This window comes from Bos indicus x Bos taurus, chromosome 15 (genome assembly GCF_003369695.1).
Source record: "Bos indicus x Bos taurus breed Angus x Brahman F1 hybrid chromosome 15, Bos_hybrid_MaternalHap_v2.0, whole genome shotgun sequence".
Taxonomy (NCBI): domain Eukaryota; kingdom Metazoa; phylum Chordata; class Mammalia; order Artiodactyla; family Bovidae; genus Bos; species Bos indicus x Bos taurus.
In genome coordinates, this window is record NC_040090.1 from 1,738,813 (window position 1) to 1,766,196 (window position 27,384).

General features: G+C 43.0%; 2 protein-coding genes across 3 annotated transcripts; both read left to right on the top strand.

Moving 5' to 3' along the window:
- Nucleotides 1-1,810: 1,810 nt before the first annotated feature.
- Nucleotides 1,811-15,749, top strand: LOC113905237 (glycine N-acyltransferase). Of its 2 annotated transcripts, none has more exons than XM_027562237.1 (6): nucleotides 1,811-2,115; nucleotides 5,852-5,947; nucleotides 10,826-10,933; nucleotides 12,437-12,563; nucleotides 14,651-14,822; nucleotides 15,248-15,749. In XM_027562237.1, exons 2-6 carry the CDS (start codon nucleotides 5,867-5,869, stop codon nucleotides 15,648-15,650), a joined length of 891 nt encoding a protein of 296 aa, XP_027418038.1. In that variant the 5' UTR covers nucleotides 1,811-2,115; nucleotides 5,852-5,866; the 3' UTR covers nucleotides 15,651-15,749. The 2 variants fall into 2 exon arrangements, with proteins under 2 accessions (XP_027418038.1, XP_027418037.1); XM_027562236.1 differs by lacking the exon at nucleotides 1,811-2,115 and adding an exon at nucleotides 2,882-2,986.
- Nucleotides 15,745-23,783, top strand: LOC113905982 (glycine N-acyltransferase-like protein 2). Its single transcript, XM_027564017.1, has 5 exons — nucleotides 15,745-15,752; nucleotides 17,440-17,554; nucleotides 18,116-18,276; nucleotides 20,845-21,084; nucleotides 23,738-23,783. Exons 1-5 carry the CDS (start codon nucleotides 15,745-15,747, stop codon nucleotides 23,781-23,783), a joined length of 570 nt encoding a protein of 189 aa, XP_027419818.1.
- Nucleotides 23,784-27,384: the final 3,601 nt, after the last annotated feature.

A 27,384-nucleotide genomic window follows, 5' to 3' on the forward strand; every position in this document is an offset into this window, starting at 1 on the left:
TATTTATTTTCCTGTAGCTGAAAAATAGTATGAGATCTTAACAAATATTTCAGTGTATGGGACAGTGTTGTTATCTGTGAACACAGTATGGTAGAGAGGGCCTCTAGAACTTTTTCATTGTACACAGTGGATACTTTATACTCAATGATAAGCAGCTCATCCTGTTTCCCTCTCCTCCTAACTACCACTCCACTTTTTGTTTCCATGAGCAGCATTACTTTAGATACCTCAGGTAAGGGGAGTCATGTCCTTCTGGGACTAGCTTAGTTCACTCAGCATAAAGTCCTCAAGTTTCATCCATGTTGTCATATATTGCTGTGTTTCCTCCTTTTTCAAGGCTGAGTAATACTCCACTGTAGGTATGTACCACACTTTCTTTATCCATCATTCTGACATTTACGTTGCTTCCTTATCTTGGCTATTGTAAAATAATGTTGTAACGAACATGGGAGTGAAGACAGCTATTCCACGTCTTCTTCATTTCATCTGCCAATGGACATTTAGGTGGATTCTATGTCCTGGATATTGTAAATGGTGCTGCTATGAACACTGAAGTGAACGTATCCTTCTGAATTAGAGTTTTTGTCTTGTCCATGTATATGACCAAGAGTGGGATTGCAGGATCATATGGTCCGTCCATTAGTTTTTCTAAGGAACCTCCATACCATCCTCCATGGTGTCTGCACCAGTTTACATTCCCACCAAAATGTACGAGGGCTCCTTTTTCTCCACATTCTCTCCAACGTTTGTTATTTGTAGACTTTTTGATGATGGCCATTCTGAGACAAAAGCGCTTCCACAGCCTTTAACCTTGGAGGAAGACTAATGAATAATTTAGCAAACGTTAACCCTAGGAGACAAGATGGAGCAATAATATTCTGGGAAGGCAGAGGTAACCGTGTGCAAATCTGTGCTGTGCTGGTCTATGGACTGAAGGAGCGTACAAGCTTTCTCGACTTTCCAGACATTAATCACCCTTGTCCCTGCTCCTCTGATCAGAGTGACTCCTTCCTTCCATAAAGAAACTGCCCACTGACCCGTAAACAAGGATAAGAGTGATGAGGACAATGACCCAGATGATTCAAACGTCCTTCCTTGGTTGTTTCACCCAGTGGACTATCTTCTCTATGAACCCAGCTTTCTTTTCTGAGGGTGGTAGGACAAGTGTTCACGTGGGATCCAGGGTACTTGGGCATGAAAGGCTCTGGACTGAAATTCTGTCTAACTCAGCCACACTGAGCCTTAGTTTCCTTTTTGATAAAAGTGAAACTCAGGCCCAAGTTGACCCATTGTGGAGATGTTTAACTGTAGCCTCAGAATGGACAGGGAAGAGAACACAGCTCATTCTAGGAAAAGGAGGATCCCGCAGCTTTAGGATTCTTGCAAATGATTGGCTCTGAATATACGTAAAAAGGGAGATCAAATTATGCAAATCACACTGGAGCCCTATCTTTCCTAATATCTTACTCATTGCAGGTGCTTGAGAATGCGAAGTGCTTCCCTGGGGGTTCAGCAGTAAAGAATCCACCTTCCAAGGCAGGAGACGAGGTTTGATCCTTGGGTGGGGAAGATCCCCTGACGAAGGGAATGGCAACCCACTCCAGTTCCTTGCCTGGACAGAAGAGCCTGGAGGGCTATAGTCCATGGGGTTGCAAAAGAGTTGGACACGAGTTAGCAACTAAAAAGGGCAACAACAGAGACCGGAAAGGGGAGGAGGGAGGTACTGTCTACCAAGTGTGACCTGGGATCCAGCCTATTGGTTTCCTGCAGCTTGGATTTCAGATAACAGCAGGGCCTGTGGGCAAAGAGCAGCCTGGTGTTTCACAAAGAGGAGCTCACATGCACACTGGCAGCCTCCCAACCTTTCAGAACCCATTCCCGCAACACGAGACCCAGATGGCAAGGGCTGGATTTCATGAACACTGGCTCCTAACTGTTTGCCTCAGTGCAAGGTCCACATCGCAAGCCTCCGCTTAGCAATTTCTGCAGAAAGCATCCCTAAAGGCACTCAGCAAGACACCACCAAACTGACTGCATCAAAGAGAAATTTCATCATCTACAGAGGGCTCCTCTTCAGGTGTTCCTGCAAAGCTTGGTGTGAAGACAGCTTTCCAGGTAAATACCCGTTCCAAAAAAAAAGGATAATCATTGCTCTGTGACACCTTCTCCACTTACATAAGACAAATCAAACTGCTCATATTGTATTATGCTCAGAATACGATGATAAATATAAGAAAAAGGAATAGCTTGAACTTAAGAAAAAGTGTATCCAGCACCTATTCTGGAAAACGCAACTTGTTACATACCATGAAAAAAATCTTGCATTTTCCAGATCTGAACTAATAAAGGAATGAGGAAAGATTTGGGCTTTTCCTGGAAGCGTGTGGGTAAATGGAGCACTTGGCTATGGTTTTCCTGTGGTCATGTGTGGATGTGAGAGTTGGACTGTGAAGAAAGCTGAGTATCGAAGAAACGATGCTTTTGAACTGTGGTGTTGGAGAAGAGTCTTCAGAGTCCCTTGGACTGCAAGGAGGTCCAACCAGTCCAGCCTAAAGGAGATCAGTCCTGGGTGTTCTTTGGGTGGAATGATGCTGAAGCTGAAACTCCACTACTTTGGCCACCTCATGCAAAGAGTTGACTTATTGGAAAAGACTCTGATCCTGGGAGGGATTGGGGGCAGGAGGAGAAAGGGACGACAGAGGACGAGATGGCTGGATGGCATCACTGACTCAATGGACGTGAGTTTGAGTGAACTCCGGGAGTTGGTGATGGACAGGGAGGCCTGGTGTGCTGCAATTCACGGGGTCGCAAAGAGTCGGACATGACTGAGCGACTGAAATGAACTGAACTGAACTGAATATGTGAAGATGACACTCTAAACATCACCCTGTTTATTCCTTTTGGTTATATTTTAAGATAGGCAGCGTTTCGTCTCCTTGAATGAGAAGAAAGTTGTTGTACTTCATGTCAGAGAGGAAATGAACACGTGAGTAAGGACAAGAATACAGAACAGATCTGCTGTAATAAACTTGCTTTAAAGAATTCACTTAAATTGCTACCACCATAATCTAGCTTTTTGTGCTCTCTTTTGAATTTATGGTGTATGAGCTGTTTTATGTCCTACATTTTCTCATTCTAACTGTTCTCGCCCGTCCCTGTGTATGAAGAAGAGGTGACCATCATGGAGCTGTATCATAGTCCATATTTCCTTCCTCTCAGCTGCACACTGCGCTTTTGTTCAGTCCTTGCTTATTATGTTCATGTAGCTTAATCAGTTTCTGCTGAGAGCGTTTTTGCTTCCTTTTGGATTGTTTTCTTTGGGTTAATTTCTTCTTCTGGGAATAACTAAGTCAAAGGTTCGGATTTCACTCCCCAGGAAGCTGCCTGTTACCCAGTTCTGCAGCTCAGGGTGAGTGTGTCCAAAGCCCTGTAGTCTGTCCAGATTCCTGTTTCGGTTGCTGTCAGTTTACTTGATTTATGAATCTCGGGCTCAGTTGTTTTCAGTCTACCCACCAAGCTTGGTTTTTGGTTCCTATCTGCATCTGTGAAGGGTGGTTCTAAACCCTATGCTTTTCAGGAAATATGGTGATATTACACCCCACAGACTGTTTAAAAACTTTGTTGAAGTATAGTTGACTTATAATGTTGTGTTAATTTCTGCTATACAACAAAATTCTCCAGTTATACATGTTGAACACATATATATTTTTATATATTCCTTTTGACTTTCCTTTCCACTATAGTTTATCACAGGATGTTGAGTATAGTGCCCTGTGCTGTATGGTAGAACTTTGCTCTTGACCCTAACATCCTATATGTAATAGCTCACATCTGCTAACCCCAAACTCCCAATCCTTCCCTTCCAGACCACCATCCCCCTTAACAACCGCAAGTCAGTTCTCCACATCTGTTTCTGAGTCGGTTTCTGACTCACACATATGTTCCCTCGTGTCACATTTTAGATTTCACTTCCGGGTGATATCACACGGTATTTATCTTTCTCTTTCTGACTTCCTTTACTTGGTATGATAATTTCTAGATCCGTCCATGTTGCTTCAAATGGTATTATTTCATTCTGTTTTATGACTGAGTACTATTCCACTGTGTATATATATGTGTGCGTGTGTGTACATATATTGTGTCTTCCTTGTCCATTCTCTCAATGGGCGTTCAGGGTGTTTTCATGTCTTGGCTGGTGTAAACAGCGCTGCTGTGAACAAAAGGTGCATATATGTTCCTGAATTACAATTTTGTGTGAATATGTGCCCATGAGTGGGATTGCTGGATCAAAGGGCAACCCTGTTTTTAGTTTTTTGAGGAACGTCTATACTGCTTTCCATAGTGGCTACATCCATTTACATTCCTACCAGAAGTGGAGGAGGGTTCGCTTTTCTCCATAGCCTCTCCAACATTTATTATTCTTAGACTTTTTAATGATGGCTCTTCTGACTTCACCCCACAGGGGTCATCTTATACTCGGGTAACTCCTTATGAGTTGCCTCGAGATGAAAGGTAAGATTAGCCTTCAGGAATGCTATCCTTTTTACAGTCCTAAGATCTTGAAACAGGGCTTCTTTGGTGGCTCAGTGGTAAAGATTCTGCATGCCAATGCAGGCGACATGGGTGTTACCCCTGTTCCTGGAAGATCCCCCATGCCACGGAGCAAGTAAGCCTGTGCACCACTGAGCCTGTGCTCTGGAGCCTGGGGCCACGACTACTGAGCCCACACGCCCTAGAAACCATGGTCTATGACAAGAGAAGCCACTGCAGTGGGAAGCCCAAGCACTGCCGTGAGAAGCTCCTGCACTGCAGTGAGAAACTCGTGCACTGCAACTTGAGAACCGCCCCGCCTCGCTGCAACTAGAGGAAAGCCTGAACAGCAAGGAAGACCCAGTAAAACCCAAAGTAAATAGATTAAAAAAAAAAAAAAATCCTCCAATACACGACAAGGCTCTGGACTTTTCTTCAAGACATACCTTAGTACAAAGCAACTGGAAACCTTTCCCATGTCCAGCATATATTATGTACTCAATACATATATGTTGATTGGATTAATCAATCTCTATGTCTCTGGAAGGTGGACTTACTAAACAGGTAAATACAGCATTTCTTGCATCAAATCATCCTCATCACCCACTTACTGAGGGCATGTTATGTGCCGCATGACAGAGAATGAGATGGTTGGATGGCATCACCAACTCAATGGACATGAGTTTGAGTAAACTCTGGGAGTCGGTGATGGACAGGGAGGCCTGGCATGCTGCGGTCCATGGGGTCGCAAAAGAGTCGGACACGACTGAGCAACTGAACTCAACTGAGTGCAAGAAGTGTAACAGATAGGATAATAAATAAGATGAGGTTCCTGCCCCAGAGGTGAATACAGTCTGGAAAAGTAAACTCTAGCCCAGAGTAACAAGTTACGTAACGCAGGTATGCAAAAGCACTTACGAGAGCAGAGAAAAGGGAGTGATTGTTCTGTCTGAAGTAAAACAAAAGGGATCATTGTCTAGTAGAAACTATCACAACATTGTAAATCAGCGATATGCCAACAAAAAATTGTAAAAACAAATACAATGTGAATGAATGAGCCAGTTCTTTGACACGTGGATCAAAATAGACATTTCATCTTTAGGTATTGAAAATGGGACTATGTATTTGCGTGGTTTTTCTATATCAATATGTATAAATAGGTTTATAACTAGAGATAATTAGACTATAAGCTGTATACACGTGAGAAATAGAAGAGAGACACTGAAGAGGGCTCTGGCAATCAGCACAGAACCCGCTCCTCTTGCTCCTGAATCTCCTCCGGCTCCTCTCACTCATGGCTGTTGCCTGGTTGTCTCTCTAGGCTTACGTGTCTTGCATGATGTTCCTGCTGCAAGGTGCCCAGATGCTGCAGATGCTGGAGAAATCCTTGAGGAAGAGCCTTCCTATGTCCTTAAAGGTGAGAATGGCAAATTCTTGGGGAATTTTCCCCTTGGGGAGTGAGGACTAGGAAGTTCCTGCAAATGAAGAAGAGAGACTAGTGTTTGCTAAGTGCCTATTCTGTGCTAGGCCTTAGAGCATGTTTCCTCTGGTTTAACATGCATAACCTCTCTGCAAGATGTTCGCTGTTATGCCCACATCACTGCTGTGAAGATGGAGGCTTGGTGAAGTGATTTGCCCGCTACCCCAGATAGTGAGCTGCAGTGCTATGGTATGAACATAGGAATGCCTGAGACCTAACATTGCTTTTTTTCTCCAAGTTGAATAAAAAAGTGTTCCCTTGCTTCTTTTTAAGAAACATTCCATAATAGCACTGGGAATTTGCCCAGAGCTCTCCTACAAAATTAGCTAAGACTGCTTGTTAATTTTTAATTTTTTTTCCCTAAAGGAACAGTTGCCAGATCATGAGCCGCCTTTGAAATTACCAATGAATCAATTTCTATTTGACTTAAATTTCCAAGTTTCTCTGAACATACTGCACATCAGACTATTTTGATAGTCAGTCTGACACTGAGGATCTCTGTTCACCTAGTACAATTGATCAGAAACGTTAGGATTAAATAGGGAATACTCATAAACGCCCCCATCCAGAACTGTTCCATAGCAGCTCTACTGACTGGCCGAGGTCCTCGCCTATGTTTTTCTTTAGCAATGAAAGGGATGGTGTCCGTTCCAGTGGAATTTAAATGCAACCATGTGTCTGTGGGGAGTTTGAGCAAATTCTGGGCCATCATGAAGGACAGGGAGGTCGGCCATGCTGCAGTCCATGCGGTTGCAGAGTCAGATATGACTGAGTGACTGCACAACAGCAACAATGGGTGTGTGTGTGTGTAAAATCATTTTCCCCTGAAATATTTTTTGTTTCTTAGGTCAGATTAGAAACTAGATTTCTACTGTTTTGTCAGACACTCCTACAAGATGCATACAGTTGAGATTAGGTAAATGCATTTTTCACCCCCTCACTCTCTAATAGATTTTTCTGCTCCTTCTTTCAGTATAAAGGTGGAAAGTGCTGGCAGTATTTTATTTCTAGATCATATGGCTTCATTTATTAGAAATAGACTAAGGGGGGTACTCCCTAATGGTCCAGTGGTTCAGACACCACACTCCAAGGCGGGGGCCCAGTTCCGATCCCTGGCCATGGAACTGGATCCCACGTGCCAAGCTAAAGGGGCACAGGCAGCAACTAGAGACGCATGTGCTGCAACTCAGACCTGGGGCAGCCAAATAAATATTGAAAAAGAGAAAAATGGACGAATGAAACAACTCACCCTGTCTTTAAATTACTGCCTGAAAATGACTCCAGATCAACTAATTTAAAACTAAAAAACCACCCCCTTCAGTGGATCCCACTAAATACAAATCTCTGTTACCTTTCACTTGATAAGTCCTTAAGATCCAGGCAAATTCTGAGAGAAACAGTCCATTTTTTTCTTAGAGATAAGATCAATCATACATTTTAAGAACATTTGCTTAAGATATTTTTTTATGGTGAGTAGCTATTTTTTAATATTCTTCAGCCTAAAACTTTCTCCTCAAGTTAAGTGGACTCCAAACATTTCGAGAAAACTGTTGGTGGGTCCAAGGCCCTTATGTGGACCATCTCTGTGTTAAGAAAAGGTGGTCCTCTTGGCTCCCCAGCTTTCCTGAAGAAACAGTATTGGTTGTATATTGGAGATGCACATTATACCCTAGTTCAAATCTACGGTACTTGTTTGCCAGGTACTTTTAATGGAACTGTAACCTGGAACTCAGTACTTGAGTCTCAGTTCAGATAATGTCCATCTGCCCTTCTCAGTGTTGGCTATTCAGTACATTTTATTGTGTGTGAACTCCAGTTGAGTCAATTTAGAGTAGTTGCCTGACTCACTATAGAGTTCAATAGAAAAAAGGTTTTAATTAATTCAGCCAGAGGAATAAGAAAGAGAACAGTTACACGTATTTTCAGATCTTGTAATGAATCATATATTAATATAAAATGGTTTTACAGACTTCCCAGGTGGTACTAGTGGTAAAAAATCCTCCTGCTAATGCAGGAGACACAAGAGACGCAGGTTTGATCCCCAGATTGGGAAGATCCTCTAGAGTAGGAAATGGCAACTCACTCCAGTATTCTTGCCTGGAGAATCCCATGGACAGAGGAGCATGGTGGGCTGCAGTCCATGGGGCTGCAGAGAGTCAGACACAACTGAGTGACTAAACACAAGCACATAAAATAGTTTTACACCCCCCAGGTGCCGATGTGTAAAAACACTCCACTGAATTTCTATTTCAAGCCTCCATTCGTGGCTGAAAACAGTACATTCAGGTAAGATCAGGCAACATAGACTTTTCTCCTCTTTCTCCATGATCTAACATCACTAGTTCACGTGAGGTGGAGAGTGGTAGGAGGGAAAGATGTTGAACAGTCTTTGGTCACCATTAACCACGGTAGAAGTCATTCAACTGGATAACTTGTTTTTTTTTTTTATTTTCACCTTTGGTCTCTGGCAGTTTCCATGCTGGTATCTGCAGAGGTTTCATGTCCACAAGAGTCACGAGGCCCATGGTAGAATTCATTCTCTGCTGCATTCCCCACCCCCCAAACAACTAGAGTATTTAAGACGCAAGGGTGCCCTCATACATTCTCTCCTTGCTCTTCCCTCTCTCTCAACATCCTGTGCAACACGGTGGGGCTGGGATTCCAAGACTGGACTCAGGCTGCTGGATTCCACAGTCCATTCTCTTGAGCATTTTGCTGTAGCCTTTGCTTATTGGTGGGAGGAAATTGCCACCAAGGGGTTATGAAGACATGTGAAAGAGTTTTAAATGTGTCCATAAACTTTCAACTAGTAATTACCTTCTGGATAATGTAAGGAAATAGCAGGTGCCCATGCAAAGATGTCTGTGCAGGCATGCTCTTTGAAGAGCTATCTGTTAAAATGAAAATTTGGAACCAGCTGAAATGACCTTTAACAGGCAAAGGTACGAATGAACTGTGGTACTGATTCTATATAATGGAATCCTCTGCAGCAATTAGAACATAATTTAAAAATTTTTATATTTATGAACATAGAAGTACTTCCACGATTTATTCAGTGGGGGGAAAGATCATGTATCTGATCATTTTACATTTGTAAAATTGTGTATGTCCATGAAGTTCTCGGGTGGCTCAGATGGTAAAGAATCCACCTGCAATGTGGGAGACTGGGATTCAATCCTTGGGTTGGCAAGATCCCCTGGAGGAGGGCATGGAAACCCACTCCAGTATTCTTGCCTGGAGAATCCCATGGACAGAGGAGCCTGGCAGGTGGCAAAGAGTCAAACATGAGGTGTCAAGAGTCAATGAGGTGGCAAAGAGTCAAACACGACTGAGTGACTAAGCATAGCACATGGGTATGACTAGAAGACAGTCTGGGAAAAGATAACAAATCCTACAAAAAAAAAAAAAGAGTGATGTTCTTAAGATCACTAACTTTGTTTGTCCAAACATTTTGCGATATGCATGTATGAGTTATATTTATTGTTTTTCAGTTGCTCAGTCGTGTCCAACTCTTTGGGTCCCCGTGGACTGCAGCACACCAGGCTTCCCTGTACTTCACTGTCTCCCAGAGATTGCTCAAACTCACCTCCATTGAGTCAGTGATGGCATCCAACCATCTCATCCTCCTGCCCCCAGTCCATCCCAGCATCAGGGAGTTTTCCATTGAGTAGCTCTTCACATCAGGTGGCCAAAGTATTGGAGCTCCAGCTTTAACATCAGTCCGTCCAATGAATATTTGGGGTTGATTTCCTTTAGGATTGACTGGTTAGATCTTCTTGCTGGTCAAGTGACTTTCACGAGTCTTCTCCAGCACCACACTTGGAAAGCATCAATTTTTTGGTGCTCAACCTTCTTTGTGGTACAACTCTCACAACCATACATGACTATTGGAGAAACTGTAGCTTTGACTAGACAGACACTAGTCAGCAAAGTGATGCTTTTACTTTTTAATATGCTGTCTAGGTATGTCATAGCTTTTCTTCCAAGGAACAATCTTTTAAGTTTATGGCTGCAGCCACCATCCACAGTGATTTCAGAGCCCAAGAAAAGAAAATCTGCCACTGCTTTCATTGTTTCCCCATCTATTTGCTATAACGTGATCGGACCGGATGCCATGATCTTAGTTTTTTGAACACTGGGTTTTAAACCAGCATTTTCACTCTCCTCTTTCACTTTCATCAAGAAGCTCTTTAGTTTCTTTTCACTTTCTGCCATAAGGATAGTGTCATCTGCATATCTGAGGTTATTGATATTTCTCCCGGAAATATTGATTCCAGCTTGTGCTTCATCCAGCCTGGCATTTTGCATGATGTACTCTGCATATGAGTTAAATAAGCAGGGCAACAATATATAGCCTTGATGTACTCCTTTCTCAATTTGGAACAAGTCTATTGTTCCATGTCCAGTTCTAACTGTTGCTTCCTGACCTGCATACAGCTTTCTCAGGAGGCAGGTAAGGTGGTCTGGTATTCCCATCTCTTGAAGAATTTTCCACAGTTTGTTGTGATCCACATAGGCAAAGGCTTTAGTGTAATCAATGAAGCAGAATTAGATGTTTTTCTGGAATTCTCTTGCTTTTTCTATGATCCAATAGATGTTGGCAATTTGATTTATATTAGATGGGCAGAAAATTTCTCATTTCAGGTAAAAAAAAAAAGGTTTCATGTGGAGATTTTTGACATAGATGCCCTATTTGTCTTTTTTCCACTATAACATTTCATAATTTCATAGAAATAAGCCTTGTCCTGATCAAAGAAGGTACTTTGCCATCCCTTCCTGATAGGCTGACCCCCTCACTTCCTCTGCACACTGCAGGTTTATGGGACCGTCATGCACATGAACCATGGAAACCCATTCAATCTAAAGGCCCTGGTGGACAAGTGGCCTGATTTTCAGACCGTGGTTATCCGCCCTCAGGAGCAGGTAAGGGGCAGGTGTGGAGTGAACGTGTTACGTTTATCTTTGCTGCGTGCCTAGCATGTGCCTGGCAGTGTGGTGGACCCTGGAGACACGGAGATGAAACGCAGTGACAGCAAACAGGCTCCTGTTCTCAAGAACCTCAGAGTCTGGAGGGAAATATAGATAGATAAATAAATGATAATTTAGCACAAAGTGTACAAGAACAGAAAATGTACAGCATACAAAGAAATCACTGGTGAAAACTGATGAGCTGTGGAGGCTGAAGACGGAAGTTGCAGAATCAGGTGAGAGACACCTCTGAATGGATGTTTCATCAGAACTGGATTTTGTTGATAAATACATCTTTGTTAGGCTGAAAAAGAATGGAGGACATTCTAACCAGAGAAGGTAGCAAGGACAAAAATAGGAAGGTATAAAATAAGACAGTTAGCTAAGGTGATTATAAAAGCAAACTTATTTTAGAATTTCTATATGCATTTTAAAAATATTAAAAAGTAGTAAAACTAAATAGTTAATACATTTCAAAGACAAAACATTTTAACTTCATTAAAAATATCCAGCAAAATTATAGCTTTATAAATATATAAATATACTTTTCCTAAAAATAATGTTATTTAAAAACTGGAAACAAAAAAACATGTTTAATGAATAAACATATTGATAAACACTGAACTGATACAATTATGTAAAGTTTAAAAATAAAATAAAATTCAAAAAAATAAAAGCAAAAAAAAGAAACAACACTGAACTGAAATAAAATTATTTGATCTTTTGTCTTCAATGGGATATTAATAAACAAAATTTGTTAATGATGTCATTGCTGAGTTGTGAATGTATTTTTATGAAATGTATTCCAAACATTTTTTAAATTCTATAATTCTGCACTAGCTGTTATGTTTTTCTGTGACTTTTTCATGCACACAATCTCACACCCTTTTTAATAATTTGACAGGATTTTTCTGCATAAGTGATTTCATTGTTTTTCTGTAATTACAGTTTGTTAACTAGTTTAATATTGTGAGTAAGCATTTCTAATAGGTTTTCATCTTCTTTGTCCTAATTAAGTATAGATAGAAATTTCAACCCAGAATTATCAATATCTAAATTTAATATTGTCATCCTCTAGTTGATATATTCAAGAAGTATTTGAAATAAGAAAAATTTATTCTTGCAACAGAAACTTTTCCTTGTCAATTGCTTTTATCCCTGTTGAGAAAATGAAAATATAGAAAAGTGGTTTCTAGATAGTTGTGCCTTTGTTTGAGAGGACATTTTGACACAATGTATATAATATTCTTCAGTTTTTCATCATAATTTGAATACCTGAATAGTTTATAGCTTATACCTCATAGCTTAAATGATTCAGAAAAATTTGTAGTGCACAAATACAGACAGCAATATTTTAGTACTGAAAAATACCACAGTTTAGTAGATTTTAGGGAAAAAAGGATTAAAATTATGAAAAATAAGAAATTTATTTTGTCCCCCATTTCTTTATGACAACAGGACATGAAAGATGACCTTGATCACTACACTAATACTTACCATGTCTACTCTGAAGATCTTAAGAATTGTCAGGAATTCCTTGACTTACCAGAAGTCATCAATTGGAAACAGCATCTGCAGATCCAAAGTAAGTAACAGGAATGGACTCACCTCTCCATCCTAGCAATTTCTTCTTGTCATCTACGTCCTTTCTCCAAGCTCCAGACCCTCCACCTGCTGTCAACAGTTTTGTTGTTGTTGTTCAACTACAACTGTACATGTAAAGGGGAAGAAACACCCTCCAAGCTTGTATGGGTTTCTATAGAGGACTGTACATAGTCCCCGGATAGCCAAGATTTGTGCCACACTTTGCAGACATAAGCAGGATATCTTAGGATGGTTGGGTATCAGAGCAGAGCTTTCCCCAGGGACTTTCCTGTGGCTCAGCCAGGAAAGAATCCCCCTCCAATGCAGGAGACCTGGATTCAATCCCTGGGTTGGGAAGATCCCCTGGAGAAGGGAACGGCTACCCACTTCAGTATTCTGGCATGACTGAGTGACTTTCACTTCACTTGCAGACTTTCACCCTTCACTTGCAGACTTTCACCCTTCACTTGCAGACTTTCACCCTTCACTTGCAGGGTGCCTTAGGATGGTTGGGTATCAGAGCAGAGCTTGCCCCAGAGACTTCTGTTCTTAGATCACCTCTCAGGTCACAGAGAACAGCTGTCGTGGTTATGAGCATCCACAGTCAGACCACCTAGGTTGGCATTTGCCTGTGACTTTGCTATGTGATCCTAGCCAGAGACATTATCTGAGATCATGATTTACATATATAGAATTGAGAATAATCAGTTCAGTTCAGTTCAGTTGCTCAGTTGTGTCCAACTCTTTGTGATCCCATAGACTGCAGCACGCTAGGCCTCCCTGTCCATCACCAACTCCTGGAGCTTTCTCAAACTCATGTCCGTTGAGCCAATGATGCCATCCAACTATCTTATCCTCTGCCATCCCCTTCTCCTCCCACCTTCAATCTTTCCCAGCATCAGGGTCTTTTCAAACAAGTCAGTTCTTCGCATCAGGTGGCCAAAGTACTGGAGTTCCAGCTTCAGCATCAGTCCTTCCAACGAAGGACCCAACACACAGCAGTGTTGAAAAGATTCAATGAAATCTTGACCAGGAATTGCTGAGTACAATGCCCAGATGTTTCAGTTCATTTCACTGCATAGGAAAGCTCATAAATCTGTGAACTGACAGGTGGGCTGGGCTTGGCAAGGCGGTTGTTCTGCTGGTCTCCTCTGGGTTTTCATATGCAACTGCAGTCAGCTGATGGGTGGGCCATGGTCTGGTTTCTCTAGCATGGCCTAGCGTATATCTGAAAGATGGTCTGACTGTCAGGGCTGGCTACTTGTGGTCATACAATAGGCGCACACCTCCTCAGCAAGCTAGCCTAGGCCTATTCACGCGGTGTTGATCTCAAGGAAACAGAAATGCAAAGACATGGTGAGCCATAACGTGCAAGCATTTTTAAGCCCCTCCCTGCATCAATATACTCTTTCCCAATTGGTGAAATCCAGTCATATGGCCAAGGTCAGATGCAGTGCAGGAGGGGGACTATTCCAGGGAATGGATACAAGGACATGTGGGCAAACTGAGGACCATCCCTGCAGTCATCTCTGCAATCATCTACCATACTGGAAACACAGTAAGTTCTCCATAGATGGTGGCAACTCTAATGATGATAGCTCACCTTCTTTGGTCATCAGAACCACACGGTTATGTAGCCCAGGAAACTTAGGTCTAGGTATGACCATGACTGAATGAATTCCTAGACATGTTTTCAATTTTGTAAAACAAGGAAAACTGTACAGATCTTGACTACATAACCCCAGTCATACAGCAGCACCACCAACGTGTGAGTGGCTCAGACCTGTCCAACTCTCTGTGACCCTATGGACTGTAGATTTTCAGGCTCCTCTGTCAGTGGAATTCTCTAGGCAAGAATACTGAACTGTTTTGCCATTTCTTTCTCCAGGGGATCTTCCCAACTCTGGATCGAATCCGGGTCTCTGGCATTGCAGGTGGATTCTTTACTGGCTGAGCCACCAGGGAAGCAGCCCCAAGTCTATCCCCAAAGTTCTCTGTCTATAAATCCTCAGATACTCCTACTCCACTGGAGAGCTTTTCCTTAGAATGGACTTAAATCATGGCATGTCTCCTTATAATCCCATCTAGGTACACAGTCCAGCCTGAATGAAGTAATACAAAATCTTGCAGCCACGAAATCCTTCAAAGTCAAGCGATCAAAAAACATTCTCTACATGGCATCTGAGACAATAAAGGAACTGACTCCGTCCTTGCTGGATGTAAAGAACTTACCAGTTGGCGATGGCAAACCAAAGGCCATGTGAGTTTGATAAAAGCTACTCTGCACCACTCACACCTCTCATATGCAAGTAGCCTCCAGCCTTGTCTGCCTGCTTTTACCCTGGCTCCCCACAATCCATCTTCTTCAAGGCAGCCAGAATAAGCTTTTTGAAAAAATGTAATTCAAGCTGTGTTTCTCCCTGCTTAAAATAGGCCACCAGGTCCTCTCCTCTGGAGCATGTCAGGCCTGCGCTGCCCTCTCCGACCTGTCTTGCCCTTCTAGCTCACTCAGTCCAGCAGCAGCAGCCTCTTTCTCGTCCTCCATCCTCACAAGCTCAGCCACAGTCCAGGAGTCTGTGTGCCCTCTCTCCTCCACCTCCTCTCTCTCTCTCAGGACAATAGAGGTGGGGACAGATGCAAACCTCTAAACTCACAGACTGTGCTTTTCTCTTGGAACACCCACAGCGACCCAGAGATGTTTAAGCTCTCATCTGTGGATCCTAGCCACGCAGCTGTGGTGAACAGATTCTGGCTTTTCGGTGGCAACGAGAGGAGCCTGAGGTTCATCGAGCGCTGTATCCAGAGCTTCCCCAACTTCTGCCTGCTGGGGCCCGAGGGGACCCCTGTGTCTTGGTCCCTGATGGACCAGACGGGAGAGATGCGGATGGCAGGCACCCTGCCTGAGTACCGGGCCCAGGGGCTCGTCACCCACGCCATCTACCAGCAGGCCCAGTGTCTGCTCAAGCGGGGCTTCCCTGTGTACTCTCATGTGGACCCCAAGAACCAGATCATGCAGAAGATGAGTCAGAGCCTCAACCACGTGCCAATGCCCTCTGACTGGAACCAGTGGAACTGTGAGCCTCTGTGATCGGCCCTGAGCAGGAGCCAGGGTGGAGGGGTCTGAGGACGTGACGGAGGGTAGAGCGTGGTGGAGGGAGTAATAAATTGTGGCTGCAATCACCATGAAGGCGTGTGGCTGTCTTTCGATGAATAGTCCAACATGCCATCTTGGAACCACCAGTCCTGCCATTTCAAGTCCTTCTTTTAAAAAAATGTTTATTTGCTTCTGTGGCTGCACCAGGCCTCTCTCGCACGTGGGATCTCTTGCCACAGCATGTGAGCCCCTAGCTGCGCCAGGTGGGATCCAGTCCCCTGACCAGGGATCAAACCTGGGCCCCCTGCTCTGGGGGGGGTGGATAGTCTTAGCCCCTGGAGTATGAGGGAAGTCCCCCATCAAGTCCTTCTAACTCCTGCTTTTACTTCCTGTGCCACAGGCAAGACCCTGTCTCAAAGAGAAACTTCATCCTCTCCTGCTTTGTTGTTGCTCTTGTAGGTGTATGGCACCCTTTTCTGCCGGGAGCCAGCATGAGGAACTCCGCCCGTGGCAAAGGTCATGAGGAAGGAGGCTCGGCATACGCAAAGGCGGGATCGAGCCTCAGGAGTCCCCCTGGATATTCTCGAGCATCTACCCCCAAAACCAGAGTCTGCCTACCTTACTGCTTTGTGCTCTCACCTCTGACTTTCTGGGGGCTGTCCCCCACCACCATCTCACTCTCTCTGAAAAAAGAGTTAACTTACAGCTCCAGTTAATAAAGTTCCTGGGCATTAGGAGTGTTTAAATCCAAACCCCTCAGATAGCTCTCTAAGTCGCCTGACAAGTTTACCCGGACTCCTACAGCTATGCATACGATTGTTTACAGTCTCCCAGCCACGAGAGGCATGGGAAGCTTAAGATATTCAAATAGCTTAGAGCCTCTCAGAGAGTTAAAAACTGTCAGAATAAAACTAGTAAAAGATTTCATTGATGAGCCAATGCTTGCTGCCAAGTTTCCACATCCCCTGTATTGTATCCTTAAATGTGTATTAATTAATATAGTTGGTATGTAGAAAAAATAGGTAGTGGCCTTGGTGTTAGCGACTTTAGACCCTTAAGGTAATAAATTCTTTCCTTTGTTGTAAACCCATTGCACTTCTGCCCTATAGGAATGCAACTTTATCTAACACCTTTGGAGGATGGTGCCAAACCTTAAGATAATTACTCTTAGAGAAAATAAGTCTTATGGATTGACAAACCTTTGTCAGAGTCATAAAATGTTAATAGGCCTTCTGGCCAGAAGATGATGTAAATCACCTAAACCATTTGTATATGATAAATTTGCAGAAAAGAAACCCTGGTTTCGATAAGGATCAAAGACTGCTGACTTTGCATGATTTCACATCCCCTATTATCCTCTGTGTGCAGCTTATGGTATAAAAGCCCCTTTTGAAAATAAATCTACGGGCCTTGCTCACCAAAGCTTGGTCTCCCCATGTCATTCTTTATCTCAACCTCTGGCTGAGTTTCCATCTGGAGCACGGAGGTCCTCTGCGACCACTTATTTGCCTGGGCTTTTAAGATCCACTCGAGAAGGCGCCTAGAGGGGGGCACCTTCCGCTATTTGAGACGGCGCCTGTGGCCTCCGAGGTCAGAGCTAACCTGACGTCACCGGTTATACTGATTTTCCGCGTAAACCAAGCTACTCAGCCTCTTTTCTCCACTGAATTTTCCTGCTGAGCTATCCTCATTCTATTACTCTTTATATCTCTAATTAATATTTAAATAAAGCTATTGTATCCTGTTCACTGAAGCCGTCTCCCCTTTGAATTCTGTGGATCAGCCGGGGCTGGACCCCGGCACTTTTCCACATTAGAAATAAAAACCCGTTCAACCTGGAGGTGCTGGTGGACGCCTGGCCAGAGTATCAGACAGTCGTCATACGGCCTCAGAAGGAGGTGAGACCCTGGCTCTTGAGGGTCAGGCCACTCACCCTCAGGACGGGGATGAGGGGCTGCAGCGAGGGGCCTGCGGGGCGGGGGGTGGGGGGAAGGATCTTGACACATCTGATTCATGCAGATTTGGGAAGGGTTGCTTGGAGGAGAGGGCAGGATGGTGAGCCAAAGCGCGGGAGTAGACCACAGGGCCAATAGTCCGGGACCTGGAAGTTGCTCTAGAGACAGTCAGCTGTCTCCTGTCAAGACTCGGATGAGAGGCATCCACCTCAACCTGGAGGCCTGCGGTTGCAAATGGTCAGGAAATGTTTTGCTTTCCCTGTGACTCAATACCGCAATCTGACAATACTTCGAGCAGTGCTGAGTAAGTGCTGAGTAAGACCGCTGCTTTCCTAACACAGAAGATGAAGTTGACAAAAATGATGATGTCAGAGGTTTGTGAAACAGTAGACGCCATGTTTGTTTCATAAGAGCGTCTTCATCTTTCAGGGGAGTATGAGTCGCGAATCCCATCCTTCCCGGAGTAGCGGTACTTTAACAGGCCCGTCCCCCTTACCCGTATAGATAGTCATCAGAGGTGCTAGAACACAGTGCCGCCTGCAGCAGCCCCCGGGAGCGAGCCAGCAGCAGGGGGCAGACAGGCGGCTGGGGGCACAGCGGGCCCTGCGCCCGGGTGCTTCTGTGGGCTCTGGCACCATGGCTCGGCGTGGGGACATTTTCTATCAGTGCTCTGTTCTCACGGGCACACCGAGTGCTGATCACTGTGCCAGCTCCAGAGGGCTGGGCCAGAACTAACCACCCAGTGGACTGTAGCCCGCCAGGCTCCTCTGTCCATGGGTTTCCTGGGCAAGAAAACTGGAGTGGGTTGCCATTTCCTTCTCCAAAGGATCTTCCCAACCCAGGGATCAAACCTGCATCTCTTGCAGTGCAGAATTCTTTACCACTGATCCACCAGGGAAGCCCTATGCAAAGGATACAAATATACAAAGTAAAAAGTGAAGGCTCGCCCACTTGGATTTCCAAAAATCTTTCTGTCCCCGTGTAGATACTCTTAGCATTGCTTTTAGAACTCTGTATGTATGAATTGTTTTGTTAGTTTTTTCTCTACAACATATGCATGCCTCTACTGCAGTTTACTCTTTTCACTTAGCAGTGTGTTATACACAGCTTTCACGTAAGCTTGTACAGGCATCCTTCATTTATGTTGACAGCTGCATAGATGACCACAAGAGGCAGATGTACAATTCTGTGTGCCCGTATTTACATACTTGATTTCTCTCCAGTTCTTCCTGATAAAAGAAATTCTGCAGTAAATGTCATCACAAATAGATCATCGCACAAGTTGTATAAGTATTACTGAAAACTGAACTCCTAGAATTGAAATGCCTGGGTAAAATAATACGTGCATTAAATGGAAGATTTTACCAAATTGGATGGTGTGCATGATGTATGAACATATGATAGCATAGCATATGAAAAAAACCCGTCCTTCAGTAGCGACATGGATAGATTTACTATGGTGCAGTCCAAACGCTGGGATAATATACAGCCGTTAACAAGAATGAAGCAGCCCTCTGTGAACTAATAAGGGAACAACTCCAAAAATATATTCTGAAGCAACAGCAACAACAAAAACATATTCTTAGTGAAGCAACAACATCAGCAACAACTAAGATGGGCAGAATCGTGTAGCCAGTGCGCCATCACAGTAGAGCACATCTGAAATTCCAGACAACGCCTCTGGAAAGTTACATAAATGTGTCACATCACTAGTTGCCTCTGGAGAAGGTAACTGTGTGATACGGAATCAGAGAAAAAGGAAACAATTATTTTCCACTGATATCCATTTATGCTTAATAATTGTATCACTACATCAAAAAATAAATAAAATCTAAATATACACTAAACACATAGAATTGATTTAGCCAGGAGAGTCAATAATATTTGAACCCTGCTCTGACTCAGCTGTGTTTCCATGAGAATTGTAAAAGAAATGTTTGCATGGAGAAAAATGGTAGATAGGGATTAAATAATACTTGACATTATAACTGGAAATCTAGAATGAAGTGCCTCTCCTAAGGCGGTTCTTTATTTCCTCTAAACCCAAATATATATTTGGATATCTTGCCCTTCTGGGTTTAACTGTAGCACAGGAGGAAGGCACATGAGGATGCTGGAGATCTTTGAGGAAGTAAGACCAGAATCAGTTTGAGGATGATAGAGAGAAAGCCTCACCTATGTGTAGACAGTTGAGAGCCCTTGTGACCCCACCCAATGGCAAATGTGAAGTGACTTTGAAACTGACAGGTTCCTGGAAACTCTTCCTCCTTGAGAAGGGGGAGAATTGCTTTGAGATCTTCCTTCTGCACCAACCACTCCTTCCCACAGAAGATGTTATGCTGATTTTGCAGATGAGAAAACGCAGTCTCAGGTAACTTGTCCAATAATAGAATCAGGGCTAAAATCCTGATTATTATCACCAAAAGAAAAAAAATCCAATATCCTTTTTTCCTATGTTTCTGCTCCTGAAACTGCATTTTTGTACTTCTCTAGTGGTATGTGGTGATGGGTTTCGGGACACATGAAGCCATAAGATCAACATGGCTCTCATCTCCCTGAGATGTACATTTTGTTGAACTATCTGTTGGAAGAAACATTATCTTGTGTATTTAGATATTTTGTGAAGTATAATTTGACATCTCAATTTTTAAATGGAAGTTTAGTTGATTTACATCATATTAGTTTCAGGTGTACAGTATAGAGGCTCAATATTTTTTAGGCTATATTTCATTTAAAAGTCTTCTCAACATAATAAGTATGTTTCCTTGCACTGTATATCCTTGTAGCCTATCCCTTTTATACATCATAACTTGTACCTCTCAATCCCACAGTTTTCATACAAGAAACTTTAAAGAAAATTCAGCCCCATGGAAGGTTGCACCGCTTATAGTCCTTGCTCTTTTAGGAACATACACTGTTATTCTCCTTTGATGGGATGTTTGGTTGGACTTTTTGAGATATGCTACACTATATCTAGCCAACTCTCTGCTATTAAATGTATCATAAATGACCGAGGATTTTCTCACTTTCAATTATTTGGGAGCATTTTGAAGCAGGCATATAAATAGTTGTGTGTGTGTGTGTGTGTGTGTGTGTGTGTGTGTGTGTGTGGAGTGTACATCTATTTCTTCCTCTGGGCTGTGGATCCTTAAGGAAAGGGAGGTGTCATATTTTCTGCCATCCTGGTGCTTTCTAAATGTTGGCTGAATACATTTACATTCTTTTCTTCACAGGAAAGAAACCTTTCAGAACATCTTCTTGAATGTCTTGCATGCAAGACTTGTGAATGAGCACTGGGAGTTGGGAAAAAACGAGAAGAGCTTGAAATATGTTGAATGCTGTCTCCAGAATTTTGAAGGATTTGGTGTTCTGAGTTCAGAAGGGAAATCCATCTCTTGGTTTCTGACAGAACAGTCCTGTGAGATAAGAATGGGTTACACTTTCCCCAAATACCGAGGCCAAGGCCACATGCGGCAAATGGGTTGCCACAGTATAGCATTTTTTTTTTTTCCAAAAAAAAAAAAAAAATACCGTTTTATATCCATGTGGCAAAAGATAAAGAAAAAACTCAACAGACATTGCTCAGTTTTGGGTTCAAAAATGTTCTTTGTGGCTGGCATCAGTGGAAATGCACCCCAAAGAAATATTGTTGATGGTACCATTGTCCATTTCAAGTGTTTCTTATCAGGGGGAAAAAAAAAACGTCAGTGCAAACGAATGTGGTAGTCTACGAGCAACAAAGCCATCCGCTTATCTGTGGCTCAGGCGCTGCTCAGGCCACACTGCTATAATAGTTTTGTCTTCTTTCTCTTGTATATTACAAAACATTAGAAGCTTAGCTCCTTGCTGTCATGCTTTTCCTTTACGGTAAAAAATGTCTCAGAGCTGAAATTACCCAGTGTCAATCATTAGTGCTAACATATCCCATTTTCTTCTTTGAAGAAGACTTCTTTCAGGGAAGAATTTTGCTTTTTCATGCTTTTAACCTGAAAACAAAATGTCTCCTTTGAAAGTCTCTTCTCTGGTGTTCTTCTCTTCTTCCTACAAAGTTTCCCAAAGGATCTTTCAAAATGCTTCAGCATCATTACTTTTGGTCTTGGGTACCCTTAAAAGTCCTTTGAGATACTACACTGAATTCAATTATGTGGCCATCAGTGAAAGTTTGGTTTTCTGACTAGCTTTTTATTACAGAAACTTGGTTAAGTTGAGTTGTATAGCATAACTTCATATTTTCAATAAGATTTTAGATCTATGCTGTATTAGTTTCCTATTATTGTTGTAACAAATTACCACAAATTTAGTGACTGATGATCCAGTGACATGATCTACCATATGATCCATCAATCCCACTCCTGGATATATATCCTGAAAAACAATAATTTAAAAAATATACATGCACCCCAATGTTCATTGCAGCACTACTTACAAGAGCCAAGACAGTGGAAACAGTGTCAGACTTTATTTTTTTGGGCTCCAAAATCACTGCAGATGGTGACTGCAGCCATGAAATTAAAAGACTCTTATTCCTTGGAAGAAAAGTTATGACCAACCTATAAAGCATACTCAAAAGCAGAGACATTACTTTGCCAACAAAGGTCCGTCTAGTCAGGGCTATGGTTTTTCCTGTGGTCATGTATGGATGTGAAAGTTGGACTGTGAAGAAAGCTGAGCACCGAAGAGTTGATGCTTTTGAACTGTGGTGTTGGAGAAGACTCTTGAGAGTCCCTTGGACTGCAAGAAGATCCAACCAGTCCATTCTGAAGGAGATGAGCCCTGGGATTTCTTTGGAAGGAATGATGCTAAAGCTGAAACTCCAGTACTTTGGCCACCTCATGCAAAGAGTTGACTCATTGGAAAAGACTCTGATGCTGGGAGGGATTGGAGGCAGGAGGAGCAGGGAACGACAGAGGATGAGATGGCTGGATGGCATCACTGACTTGATGGACATGAGTCTGAGTGAACTCCGGGAGTTGGTGATGGACGGGGAGGCCTGGCGTGCTGTGATTCATGGGATTGCAAAGAGTCGGACACGACTGAGTGACTTAACCGAACTGAAGACATGGGAGCAACCTAAATGTCCATCGACAGAGGAATGGATAAAGAAGATGTGGTAAAAATGTACAACAGTGTATTGCTCAGCCATAACAAGAAAAATAATGCCATTTGCAACAAACTGGATGGATCTAAAGGTTGTCACACTGACTGAAGTAAGTCCCACACAGAAAAACAAATATCACATGATATATGTATATGTGAAATCTTAAAAAGGGATACAAGTGAACTTATCTACCAAACAAATAGAGTCACAGATACAGAAAGCAAGCTTATGGTCACCAGGGGATAAGGGAGGAGAAAGATAAATTGGGAGATTGGGGTTGACGTATACACACTACTATATATAAAATAGATAACTAATAAGGATCTACTGTGGAGCACAGGGAACTCTACTTGACACTTTGTAATGGCCTACATGGGAAAGAATCTGAGGAGAGTGGATATATGTAAACATATAGCAGAGTCACCTTGCTGTACACCTGAAACTAACCCAAAATTGTAAACCGTGTAAATCAACTATAGTGCAATAAAAACTATTTTAAAACCTTAGTGACATAGAGCATCAATTATTACCTTATGTTTCTGGTATTCAGAAACATAAAATGGGTCTTGAAAGTGAAACTGTGAAAACATTAGTTGCTCAGTCATGTCCAACTCTTTGTGACCCCATGGACAGTAGCCCTCCAGGTTCCTCGGTCCATAGAATCCTCCAGGCCAGAATACTGGAGTGGGTGGCCATTTCCTTCTCCAGGGGATCTTCCTGACCCAAGGATCAAACCCAAGTCTCCTTCATTGCAGGAGGATTCTTTGTTTTCTGAGCCACCAGGGAAGCCCTAAATGGGTCTTATGGGATAAAAATAAAAGTGTTGGCAAAGCCAGCTTCTGGAGTCTTTAGGGGAGAATCTATGTCCTTGCCTTTTAAGCTGAAGAGTTTTCCACATCCCTAGGCTTGTGACCCTACATCACTTTACCTCTTCTCCTTACTTCCATCATCTTTACATAGTCTTCTCTTATGTATTCTAATTTCCTTCTGTGTCCCTCGTACAAGGACACTTGTCATTGCCCTTGCAGGGTATTTGGTCCTATCCAAGAAGTCCACAAGGCATTTGGTCCATGACAAATGCTGGGAGAAATATCAATAACCTCAAATATGCAGATGACACCACCCTTGTGGCAGAAAGTGAAGATGAACTAAAGAGCCTCTTGATGAAAGTGAAAGAGGAGAGGGAAAAGTTGGCTTAAAGCTCAACATTCAGAAAACTAAGATCCTGGCATCTGGTCCCATCACTTCATGGGAAATAGATGGGCAAACAGTGGAAACAGTGGCTGACTTTATTTTTTGAGGCTCCAAAATCACCGCAGATGGTGACTGCAGCCATGAAATTAAAAGACGCTTACTCCTTGGAAGGAAAGTTATGACCAACCTAGACAGCATATTAAAAAGCAGAGACATTACTTTGTCAACAAAGGGCCGTCTCGTCAAGGCTATGGCTTTTCCAGTAGTCATTTGTGGATGTGAGAGATGGACTATAAAGAAAGATGAGCATGGAAGAACTGATGCTTTTGAACTGTGGTGTTGGAGAAGACTCTTGAGAATCCCTTGGACTGCAAGGAGATCCAACCAGTCCACCGTAAAGGAGACCAATCCTGGGTGTTCACTGGAAGGATTGATGTTGAAGCTGAAACTCCAATACTTTGGCCACCTGATGCGAAGAGCTGACTCATTGGAAAAGACCCTGACACTGGGAAAGATTGAAGGTGGGAGGAGAAGGAGACGACGGAGGATGAAATGGTTGGATGGCATTAGTGACTCAAAGGACATGAGTTTGAGTAAACTCTGGGAGTTGGTGATGAACAGGGAAGCCTGGCATGGTGCAGTCCATGGAGTCGCAAAGAGTCAGACACGACTGAGCGGCTGAACAGAACTGCAGATCAGGGAAGTTGGAAGAAGACTCGAGGAGCTGTGGGGATTGCAGACATGTTTATTCACCCAGGAAGCAGCAGCAGCAGCAGCGGCGGCGAGTCTTCAAAGACTGTTACTGCTGCTGCTAAGTTGCCAGAGTCCAGCCCTGGTGGATCCAGGGAATTCGAAGGGGAGACAGCTTCAGTGATCAGGATATGATAGAATTAAAGATATAAAGAGTGGTTAAATAAGAACAACTCAGCAAGAAAATTCAGTGGAGAAAAGAGGCTGAATAATTCAGCCAGAAGGTGAGAGAAAGAACGACATGGGGAGACCAAGCTTCGGTGAACAAGGCCCGCACTTTATTTTCCAAAGTAGTTTTTATACCTTAAGTTATGCATAGAGGATAATGGGGGAAGGGGTAGAGTCATGCAGTAAGCCAGGCTTTCTTCCTGCAAACTCATCATATGCAAAAGTTTAAGTGATTTGCATCATCTTCTAGCCCGGAGGCCTGTTAACATTTTAAGACCCTTTCTTCAGAAAACTTATTTTTCTCTCAAGGTGATTAGTCAGGCGCCACCCTCCAAAAGCATTAAAGTTGCATTCCTATAGGGCAAAGGTGTGGTGGGATACAACAAGAAAAAGAATTAACTCAAGGGTCCAAGGTTACAAACATTAAAGCTACTACTTACACCAATTATATTAATCAATACACTGCCAGGGACACAGCAGGTAAGGGATATGGAAACTTGGCAGCAAACAAGTTAGAAACCCTTCACCAATACAATTTCTAATCAATCTTTTAACTGCTCAAAGGAATCTGTATTTAGACAGTTTAGAACATCTCATGCCTCTCACAGTTGGGAGGCTCTGAACAATCACATGTGGCCGGAAAAACTTATTCAGGCAGGCTAGAGGACTTCCAAAGGAGTTTGTAGGTTGAAACACTGTCACACCCAGGAACTTTATCAACTGGAGCTGTAAGTTAACTCTTTTTTCAGAGAGAGGTAGTGGGGGACAGCCCCCCATAAAGTCAGAGGTGTAGGTGAGAGCACAAAGCAGAAAGTAGGCAGACTCTGGGTTTGGGGGTAGATGCTCGAGAATTTCCAGGGGGAATCCTGAGGCTCCATCCCGCCTTTGCGTATGCCAAACCTCCTTCCTCATGACCTTTGCCACAGGCGGAGTTCCTCATGCTGGCTCCTGGCACTACGTCACTTCAGTTGTGTCCGACTCTGTGCAACCCCCGAGACGGCAGCCCATCAGGCTCCCCCGTCTCTGGGATTCTCCAGGCAAGAACACTGGAGTGGGTTGCCATTTCTTTCTTCAATGCATGAAAGTGAAAAGTGAAAGTGAAGTCGCTCAGTCATATCCAACTCTTAGCGACCCCATGGACTGCAGCCTACCAGGCTCCTCCATCTATGGGACTTTCCAGGCAAGAGTACTGGAGTGGGTTGCCATTGCCTTCTCCGCTTCAAAGACTACTGATACACTAAGACAGACAAAAGTGGCCCATGGCCCAGTGCTCCCAAGGTCAGCAGTATTGCTGTTTACAGAACATAAACATGCAGTGTGAGGCTGTGTGACAGTGGGGCAGGAGGTCCTGACTGACTCCGTGTTGTCACTTCATTTCTCCACAACATTCTATCTTTAATTAATGTTATCCCATTTCACATCCAAGGTAAGACAATTCTATTTGCTCCCTTTTGTGCTATTGTTAAAGTTCATCTTCTGCATTTACTGTAGCTCTGTTATTATTATTATTTTATAATATATATAATAATATATATAATATAATTATTATAATATTATTATAATACTGTATACAGTTATTATGTTCTTATTGTTTAGTCTCTAAGTCGTGTGCAACCCTTTGGTGACCCCGTGGACTGTACCTGCCAGGCTTTTCAGTCCATGTGATTCTCCAGGCAAGAACACTGGACTGGGTTGCCATTTCCTATTCCAAGGGCTCTTCCTGACTCAGGGATCAAGCCTGTATCTTCTGCTTTGGCAGGTGGATTCTTTTACCTCTGAGTCACGTGGGAAGCCCCACACAGTCACTATATTTGAATTTAAAATAGTCAATTGTTTGTAAAGAATTTAAGAAAAGAAAGAAACGTAGCTTTAAACCACTTATATTGTCAATAGTCTCTCTGACTGCAGTTCCAAAATATCATTGAATTTAATTTCCTTTTGGTTTACAGACTATGTTTTTCTTGTAGGGCAGATATGCCTTGTTTATCTGAAACTTTTTTTTGGTGTGTTTAGCAAGGGTATTTTGTTTGATATGAAATTTCAGGCTTTCAGCATTTTTAAAATGTCATTCCATTGTAATAGGGAAGAATGTTTGTAATCTGCAAGTTAATCACTAAAGGGATGTTGCATGTAAGCTTAAATTATACATAATGGCCCATCTCTGTGAACCCTGCCTCCCAGGTAGGGAGTGTTAAACTAAAATACCTTTGTTTAGCTCACAGGAAACATCCCTGACTAGGCCCATGGGTGAGTGGCTGCAGGAAGGAAGAAAGGAACACATCCCTTCTGAGTCTGATTGGAACCAGGAAATGGTTGACTTGACTCCCTTCCCTTCTAGTATGAAAACAGCCTGAATCCTAACTCAGGAAAGAGGATTCTTCGGGGCCTGAGCCCATCATCTTTCTGGTCTGCTGGCTTTCTGAATAAAGTCATTCTTTCTTGTCCCAACAACTTGTTTCTCGATTTGTTGGCATACAGTGCTAATGAAGAAACAGAACAGGCTCCATCTTGAAAGCAGGACTCCATCCTGGGCCAGACTGTGGGCTGTGAGCTATATGCCCAG

Bases quoted from the DNA above. Each gene is read 5' to 3' on its own strand.
- LOC113905237 (XM_027562237.1), top strand. From the start codon at position 5,867: ATGATGTTCCTGCTGCAAGGTGCCCAGATGCTGCAGATGCTGGAGAAA. The intron at 5,948-10,825 runs GTGAGAATGGCA...TGCACACTGCAG, and splicing joins GCCTTCCTATGTCCTTAAAG to GTTTATGGGACCGTCATGCA. The intron at 14,823-15,247 runs GTGAGTTTGATA...GAACACCCACAG, and splicing joins GATGGCAAACCAAAGGCCAT to CGACCCAGAGATGTTTAAGC.
- LOC113905982 (XM_027564017.1), top strand. The intron at 17,555-18,115 runs GTGAGACCCTGG...TTACCCGTATAG, and splicing joins TCATACGGCCTCAGAAGGAG to ATAGTCATCAGAGGTGCTAG. The intron at 18,277-20,844 runs GTGCTCTGTTCT...TTTTCTTCACAG, and splicing joins CGTGGGGACATTTTCTATCA to GAAAGAAACCTTTCAGAACA.